Genomic DNA, 10,000 nt, shown 5'->3' on the forward strand with positions numbered 1-10,000 from the left:
CCTTCCCTGGAAACATACAGGTACATCGTAACCCCTTCCCTGGAAACATACAGGTATATCCACCCCTTCCCTGGAAACATACAGGAACATCCACCCCTTCCCTGGAAATATACAGGTACATCCACCCCTTCCATGGCAATATACAGCTACATCCATCCCTTCCCTGGAAATATACAGCTACATCCACCCATTCCCTGGAAACATACAGCTACATCCACCCCTTCCCTGGCAACATACAGCTACATCCACCCCTTCCCTGGAAACATACAGGTACATCCACCCCTTCCCTGGAAACATACAGGAACATCCACCCCTTCCCTGGAAACATACAGCTACATCCACCCCTTCCCTGGAAACATGCAGCTACATCCACCCCTTCCCTGGAAACATACAAGTACCCTACCTGCAATCCATCTCTCCTTACCTGGCAACATAACGGTACCCATCCTACTATCGACCCCTTTCCTGGCAACGCACATGAACGTCCACCCCTTTCCCGGCAATATACAGTATATCCGCCCATTTCCGGACAACGTAAAGGTACATGCACCACTTCCTTGACAACATGAATGTACCCTACCATCCGTCCCTTCCCTGGCAATATACAGCAAAGGTACATCCACCCTTCCCTGGTAACATACAGGTACACCTACCCCTTCCCTGGCAGCATACAGGTACCCTGCCATCCACCCCTTCCCAGGTAACATAGAGTTACCCTAGCAGCCACCCCTTCCCTAACAACTCATAGGTACCCTACCATCCACCCCTTCCCTGACAACATGTATGTACACTGCAATCCACCCCTTCCCTGGCAACACACAGGTACCCTGCCATCCACCCCTTCCCTGATAACATACAGGTGCCCTGCCATCCACCCCTTCCCTGGTATATATAGGTACCCTGCCATCCACCCCTTCCCTGACAACATATAGGTACCCTATCATCTACCCCTTCCCTGACAACATATAGGTACCCTACCATCTACCCCTTCCCTGACAACATATAGGTACCCTGCCATCCACCCCTTCCCTGACAACATATAGGTACCCTATCATCTACCCCTTCCCTGACAACAGTGGAGTGATGGCCTACAGGTAACGCATCCGCCTAGGAAGCGAGAGAATCTTAGCGCGCTGGTTCGAATCACGGCTCAGCCGCCGATATTTTCTCCTCCTCCACTAGACCATGAGTGGTGGTATAAACGCTAGTCATTCGGATGAGACGATAAACCGAGGTCCCGTGTGCACGTAAAAGAACCCGCGGCAACAAAAGGGTTGTTCCTGGCAAAATTCTGTAGAAAAATCCACTTCAACAGGAAAAACAAATAAAACTACACGCAGGAAAAAAATTTTAAAAATGGGTGGCGCTGTAGTGTAGCGACGCGCTCTCCCTGGGGAGAGCAGCCCGAATTTCACACAGAGAAATCTGTTGTGATAAAAAGAATTACAAATACATATAAGTACCCTACCATCTGCCCCTTCCCTGACAACATATAGGTACCCCACCATCTACACCTTCCCTGACAACATACAGGTACCATGCCATCCACCCCTTCCCTGACAACATAGAGGTACCCTACCATCCACCCCTTCCCTGACAACATACAGGTAACCTGCCGTCCACCCCTACCTTGGTAACATACAGGTACCCTGCCGCCCACCCCTACCTTGGTAACATATTGGTACCATGCCATCCACCCCTTCCCTGACAACATACAGGTACCATGCCATTCACCCCTTCCCTGGTAACATATAGGTACCCTACCATCCACCCCTTCCTTGGTATATATAGTTACCCTGCCATCCACCCCTTCCCTGACAACATATAGGTACAATGCCATTCACCCCTTCCCTGGTATATATAGGTACCCTGCCATCCACCCCTTCCCTGACAACATACAGGTACCCTACCAGTATTTTCTCCCCCCTCCATTAGACCATGAGTGGTGGTCTGGACGCTAGTCATTCGGATTAGACGATAAACCCCCGAGGTCCCGTGTGCAGCACGCACTTGGCGCACTGAAAAAGAACCCATGGCAACAAAATGGTTGTCCCTGGCAAAATTTCTATAGAGAAATCCACTTCGATAGGAAAACAAACAAAACTGTAGGCAGAAAAAAAACATACAAAAACGGGTGGCGCTCTGCGTGTGGCGACGTACGTGCTCTCCCCAGGGACAGCAGCCCGAATTTCACATATAGAAATCTGTTATGACAAAAAAAAGGGATTAATACAATAAAATTAATGAAACTGAAACATTTCTCTTTGATCAATCTGTTGTGACAAAGAAAAAAAAAGAGTGATACAATCAACTGAAACTGAAACATTTTTTCTTTTGTGAATCTGTTGTGGCAAAAAAGAAAAGAGTAATACAATCAACTGAAACTGAAACATTTTTCTATCAATCTGTTGTGACAAAAAAGAAAAGAGTAATACAATCAACTGAAACTGAAACATTTTTCTATCAATCTGTTGTGACAAAAAAGAAAAGAGTAATATAATCAACTGAAACTGAAACATTTTTCCATCAATCTGTTGTGACAAAAAAGAAAAGAGTAATACAATCAACTGAAACTGAAACATTTTTCTATCAATCTGTTGTGACAAAAAAGAAAAGAGTAATACAATAAACTAAAACTAAAACATTTTTCATCAATCTGTTGTGAAAATAAGAGTAATACAATAAACTGAAACTGAAACTTTTTTTATCAGTCTGTTGTGACATCAACAACAAAAAAAGAGTAATACAATAAACTAAAACTGAAACTTTTTTTATCAATCTGTTGTGGCAACAACAAAAAAAAGCAATAAACTGAAACTGAAATATTTTTTATCAATCTGTTGTGACAAAAAAGGAGTAATACAATAAACTGAAACTGAAACATTATATAGATATATATGCGTGTGTGTGTGTGTGTGTGTGTGTGTGTGTGTGTGTGTGTGTGTGTGTGTGTGTGTTAATCCGTTGTTACAACAACAAAAAAGAGACTAATATAATAAACTAAAACTGAAACTTTTTTTTTCAATCTGTTGTGACAAAGAAAAAAGCAATAAACTGAAACTGAAATATTATATATCTGTGTGTGTGTGTGTGTGTGTGTGTGTGTGTGTGTGTGTGTGTGTGTGTGTGTGTGTGTATTAATCCGTTGTGACAACAACAAAAAAGAGAGTATTACAATAAACTAAAACTGAAAACTTTTTTTTTTCAATCTGTTGTGACAAAAAAGACTAAAGACTAATACAATAAACTGAAACTGAAACTTTTTTTTTATCAATCTGTTGTGACCAAAAAAAATAAAATAATAATAATAATAATACAATAAACTGAAACTGAAACATTTTTGTTTTATTTTTGCTTGGTTACCAGGCAGAGTTCTTGACGGTGCACGGGGTGTCCTCACGGGGCAGTGTGGACGGCATCCTGTCCGTGCTGATGATGCTGAGGCTGTACCTGGTGGGCAAGTTCATCGTGGTGCACTCCCAGCTCCTCACAGACCCCAGTACGCAGAGCGTGGCCGCCGTCAGCCATGTCAAGGTCAACATCAACTTCGTCTTCAAGGTCTGTACAGTTGTAGGGAGTGTCGGTAGGTGTTGTGGGTGGGATGGGTGTGGGGGCGGAGGGGGTAAGTGTGTGTGGGGGGGTGTGGGGGGTTCGAGGGTATGGGGGGAGGGGTGTGTGTTGTATGAGTGTGTGTGTGTGCGTGTTGGGGGGGGGACGCGCGGGGGGGAGGGGGGGGTATGTATCTAAGTGTCATTAGGTTCCATTCCAAGGTCTGTTTGGATTTTTTTTTTTTTTTTTTTTTTTTTGCGGGAGGGGGAGGGGGGGATATGTAAGTACCATCAACTTCCACTTTCAAGGTCTGTTTGAATTTTTTTGTGGGGGGCGGGGGGATGTCTGAAGTAACTACCACCAACGTCCACTTCAAGTAGACACCGGCTATGTCTTAAGGGTCAGTTTGGACCGCTATGGATATGTGTTGAAGTAAGTGCCATCAGCTTAAACTGAAAGTGAACATCAACATTGTTTTCAAAGTCAGTTTGGATTTTTTTTGGATGGACGTGTGCTTAAGTATCATTGGGTTCAACTTAAACTTCAAGTAACATCAACTTCGCCCGTATGGTCAATTTGGATTGTTGTGGTGTGTTTAATATCATCAACTTCAGTTCAAATAAACCTCAAATTCATCTTCAATGTATGGCTGGATTTCTTCGTGGATGAGTGAACAGTAAATACCATCAGCTTCGACTTCAGGTAACTATTTACTATGTCTTGAAGGTGAATTTGGATTTTGTCGATGAGTCTCATCACCTTAGGCTTCAAGTAAACACTAATGTCTTTTTCAAGTAAACATCAGCTTAATCTTAGGTTTGGTACTGGGTCTGTGTTTGAGGAAGCAGAGCGTTGACTGTGTCTTTTAAGATCAGGTAGATTTGGGGAAATGTAAAGTAAGTATCAACTTTGTTTTTCCAGGTAATTTTGATTTGGGATGTGTAAAGTAAGCACCAACTTCTTCATTCATACAAGGTCAATTTGAACTGAATGCATCAGGTCAGCATCCATCACCTTCGCCATCATGTAAACATCAACTTTGTCTCGAAGGCCAGCTTAGTTTGAGAAATTATAAACATTGTCATCAATCTCGTCACAAAGGTCAGTTTGGTTTGGGATATTTAAAACGAACACTCCACTGACCTTGTCATAAAGGAACATTTAGGATGTGTGGGGTAAACATCAACATTCTCGTGAACGTCAATCTGATTTGGTGTGTATAAAATAAGTACTGCATCAGCCTTTTCATTAATCAATATCCCATTGATCTGGAACGTGCGAAGTAAACATCACCTTTGTCATAAAGGTCAGTTTGATTAGGGATATGTAAAATATCAATAAGCACTACATCAGCCTTTTCATTGATATCCTATTGATTTGGGATGTGTGAAGTAAACATCAACCTTATCTTAAAGGTGAGTTTTATGACGAACGAGAAGATAAAGGTCAGTTTGATTATGGATATGCAAAATATTAATAAGTAATGCAACTACCTCGTCGTAAAGGAAGGCCTGGTTTGCAACGTTCCCTCTTGGAGTGAGTGCGTGTGCATGGGAGTCCTCGCCTTTTTTTGTTTTTACAGTATTTGTGTATTCTGGTGTCGTGTCATGCATTAAGTATGTCAACTCTCATGTAATGTGCGTGTACTGTAATGTATGCTCCGCCCTCGCCCACTGCCGCCCACTTATTTCCCCTCACTGGCTTTTTCTATGCCCCCGCACATGTACATGCAACCCTCCCAAACACCCCCCCCCCCCCCAACCCCTGCCCCCCCCCCTCACACACACACACACACACACACACACACACACACACAACGCCTCCCACAACCCAACCCCGCAGCCTCTCCCAACCTCCACTTATTTCCCTTCACAGATTCTTCTGTGCCCACAGACATGTACATGCAACCTTCGCCCCACCACCTCCCTCAACCCCACCCTCCACATTCCCTCCCACGCCCCCCTGTGTTCCTCTTCACAGATTTCTTCTGTGTCCCAACACATGTACGTGCACACGCCCCTACCCCCACGCCCACAAGGCCTCCCACTATATCCCCCTTATTCCCCCCCCTCCGGACCCCCTCCGACCTCCCACACAGAGGCTTCATTTGTGCCCCCACACATGTACATTCATACACACCGCACACACACACACACACACACACACACACACACACACACACAAACACACACGTACACACACACACACACACATCACACATGCACACACACACACACACACACACACACACACACACGTACACACACACACACACACACACACACACACATCACACATGCACACACACACACACACACACACACACACACACACACACACACACACGTACACACACGCGTACACACACACACACACACACACACGTACACACACACGTACACATACACACATGTGCACACATGCACACACACACACACACACACACACACACACGTACACACACACGTACACATACACACATGTGCACACAGCACACACACACACACACACACACACACACACACACACACACACACACCTACCCACCCTTAACCTCCTTCCCCCATCACAGGCTTTTTCTCTACCCCAACACCAGTCCATGACCCCCCCCCCCAACCCCCACCACCCCCACCCCACCCCCAAACCCCCCCCCCCCCACACACACACACCTACCCACCCTTAACCTCCTTCTTTCCCCATCACAGGCTTTTTCTCTACCCCAACACCAGTCCATGCCCCCCCCCCACCCCCCCACCCCCTACCCCCCACCCCACCCCCACACACACACACCTACCCACCCTTAACCTCCTTCTTTCCCCCTAACAGGCTTTTTATCTACCCCAACACCAGTCCATGACCCCTCCCACCCCCCTCCCGCCCACACACACACACACACATCCCCCACCCCCTAAACACACCACCCCACCTCTCCCAGCCTACCACACCCACACCCACACAGGTCGCTCCTGCCCCAGTCTTCTGTCTATCTATTTGTCGCCCCCTCAAACTGCCAACACCCCCCCCCCCCCCCCCCCCCCCCGTCTTCCACCCTGTACCCACCACCCGCCCCCCTAAAATAGCAAAAATATTATGACAATTTGTTTTAAGGAAAGCAGCAGCCCCCACACTCTGAACAAAAGCACAAAAAAAGTTGTATTTTAAAAAAAAATAACTAAGCACCCCTCCCCTTTCCCTCCCCCCTCCCTCCCCCCTGTCCCCCCCCCCCCCCCACCCCTGCCCAATAAAAATAAATTAAAAAAAGAAAAAAATCCTTGCAGCTGTTACCAGCTGTTACCAAAGCACTGACGCGGACAGTTTGCCTGCCTACCTATTGACCAAGACTGAGACTCCTGGCAAAGCAAATACCACAAGGGGAAGCATGTGTCTTCGATCCACTCTGTAGCAACAGCTTCAATTAATCCTCATACCCAGCTCCTCTTTCTGCCAGCAAGCTAGCTGCTGTAATATTTCTCCCACACTGCGGCTGACTAATTAGGAATGAACAGCTCCCGAAATTAATGACGGTGTGTGTGTGTGTGTGTGTGTGTGTGTGTGTGTGTGTGTGTGTTTTGTTTTCTTTTGGGTTTTTTTGTGGGGGGTTTCTCATGTTATTTTTGCGACTGTTTATGTCAGAACCATATGTTAGCTGCACATAAAATGCACTCATGTGCTCGTACGCGCGCATTCAGGCATATACCTATCTACACGTGCGCGAGTATGTGTGCGCGCACACACACACACACATATGCGCGCACGCGACACGCACGCACGCACGCACGCAGAGTGATAAAGAATGATGGTGATGAAGAAAAGTAAATAAATAAATTTTACAAAGATCAATAAGAAAACGAATAAAGATACAGGATGAAAAATCTGAAAGAGAGAAAAAGAGAGAGAGGCAGACAGAGAGGGGGTGAAGAAGAGAGAGGGGGTGAGGGGTGGGGGGACAGACACACACACACACAGGTCCTCAGTTGGACATCACTTGACTCATTCCTGAACAACATACTCCTTATGCTCGCTCTCTCTCTCTCTCTCTCTCTCTCTCTCTCTCTGTTTTTGTCTGTCTGTTTCTCTCTCTCTCTCTCTCTCTCTCTCTCTCTCTCTCTCTCTCTCTCTCTCTCTCTCTCTCTCTCCTGTATCTCCGTGTCAATATCAGTGCCAGTATCGGTGAGTTCGTTTCACTATGGGGTGTGTCAATACTGCCATTGATGTGTCATTGTCAGTATCAGCGTGTCAAAGTCAGTATCGGTTTGTCAGTGTCAGTATTAGCGCCCAGTATCCGTATCGGTGTGTAAGTTTCAGTATCAACTCCAGTATCTATTTGTTATCAGACGGGCGCAATAGCCGAGTGGTCCAAGCTTTGGACTTTCAATCTCAGGGTCCCGGGTTCGAATCACGGTAACAGCGCCTGGTGGGTAAAGGGTGGAGATTTTTTCGATCTCCCAGGTCAACATATGTGCCGACCTGCTAGTACCTGAACCCCCTTCGTGTGTATACGCAAACTTAAACAGAAGATCAAATGCGCACGTTAAAGATCCTGTAATCTATGTCAGCGTTCGGTGGGTTATGGAAACAAGAACATACCCAGCATGCACACCCCCAAATATGGATTATGGCTGTCTACATGGCGGGGTAAAAACGGTCATACACGTAAAAGCCCACTCGTGTGCATACGAGTGAACGTGGGAGTTGCAGCCCACGAACGAAGAGGAGAGGAGGAGGGGAGGATGTGTTATCATTGTCAGAGAGAGAGAGTTTGTTTATTCCCATTAACTCTTTTGAGTCATAGAGAAACAAGGAAACATGACAATAACAGGATGACGGCCCACAGAGGAAGAGCGAAGATAATTTAAAAAGAAGAAACAAAAGAGGGGATAATACAAATGGGGGGAAAATAAAATGAAAGAAAAGGCCAAATGTAATCATCAGTCTGGTACAATGCAATAGGAATGGACAGATGCACAGATCACACCTTAGATTTACAATACGGTTCTGTATCTGACTAGTTGAGCCTGAACTGGGAACTGGGGGTTTAGTTGGAGGATAGCATTAATAATGACATGGTGTAACAAAATAAAATACACAATAATTTGCATGTTATTTTAGCACCCATTTGCCAGTAATACTGGGATTGGTTTGATACATACAAGAGAAAAAAAGACATAAATATATATATATATATATATATATATATATATATACATATACACACATATATATATACATGCATATACGCACATACATACATGATCATGCAATTACAAATGGATATGTACGGGATGCGGTGTCAAGATTAACACAAGTCATTGTTCTAATTCCTATTCAACAAGTACAGTTAAGGCATAAGTGGCAAAGAATCCAGACTGAAACTGGCTCCTAACGAAACACATTAAAACCTTCTTTAATGAACTTAGCAAAATTTGGTAACTTTTTCTTACTACTAATAGACATTAATGTTGCATATTTGTGGAAGCTGGTCAGTAATCAATTTGCCAGAATCAATTTTTGATGCGTCAGTCAGTGTCGGTGTGGGTGTAAGTTATCAATGTGAATGTCAGAATCAGTCAGTCCCTTTCTCAAACCTTCATGTGTTTACGTGTACGTGTGTGTCAGTGTTTGTGTCTGCGTCGGTGTCCGTGTCTGGTCTATCATATTATCAAACCGTTTCACTGCCAATGTCGTATTTCAGCACCACCTAGGTCGAGTACCCGTGTCACTGAAATGCGACTAGTTCAGGGGTCTGTTTGTTATCCATGAACCTACTGCTCTTAATTAATTTTCACTGGTGGGATAGGCCATAGTATTTTCTACACAATACAAAGGAATCCCCATCCATTTCTTAGACACCATCTTTTCTGTGTTTACAGCGCTCTAAATTGACTGGCGGTGGTGGTGCTCGTGTCTGTAATGTGTGTGCATACATTGTAGTCGGTGTACATTGTGACTGAACTGAGATGATTTTTTTTCTTAATTCTTGCTCTTGTCTCTCCCACCCCAACCGCAACCCTACCCAACCCCAAAACCCACCAAAAAAAACCCTGCTTACTCCAACCATCCACCAACCCGACCACCTACCCACCTCCATCCTTCTCCTCTACCCACCCCGCACCCCCCACACATACCCCTATTACCTCCCAAACAGGCGGCTCTGAACAAGCACCCGGCCGAGGTGATCGCGGCCATTATCCTGGCCATGTACGCCGTGTCTGTGTGGAGCATGCGCACCTGCGAGCTGTACTACACGCACATGCCCGAGAAGCTGAGCGTGCCGGAGTCCATGTGGCTGGCCGCCATCACCTTCCTCACCGTCGGCTACGGAGACCTGACCCCGACCACCAACTGCGGACGCTTCATCGCCGTGTGCACGGCCACAATGGGCCTGTGCTCCACGGCCCTCCTCGTCGCCGTCATCGCCCGCAAGCTGGAGCAGACCCACCAGGAGCGCTAC

At 45.7% G+C, this 10,000-nt stretch overlaps 1 protein-coding gene across 3 annotated transcripts in view; it reads left to right on the forward strand.

Moving 5' to 3' along the window:
* The window catches only part of LOC143285799 (small conductance calcium-activated potassium channel protein 2-like), a 29,922-nt gene that overhangs the window by 19,322 nt on the left and 600 nt on the right, over positions 1 to 10,000 (forward strand). For all 3 annotated transcript variants that reach the window (XM_076593222.1, XM_076593223.1, XM_076593225.1), the window contains 2 exons: positions 3,367 to 3,558; positions 9,695 to 10,000. The exon at positions 9,695 to 10,000 is cut by the window's right edge and continues 600 nt beyond it. In XM_076593222.1, the coding sequence (XP_076449337.1) occupies positions 3,367 to 3,558; positions 9,695 to 10,000 (498 nt within the window). The remainder of the gene's footprint in view (positions 1 to 3,366; positions 3,559 to 9,694) is intronic.

The sequence above is a fragment of the Babylonia areolata genome, chromosome 9 (genome assembly GCF_041734735.1).
Source record: "Babylonia areolata isolate BAREFJ2019XMU chromosome 9, ASM4173473v1, whole genome shotgun sequence".
NCBI lineage: Eukaryota > Metazoa > Mollusca > Gastropoda > Neogastropoda > Buccinidae > Babylonia > Babylonia areolata.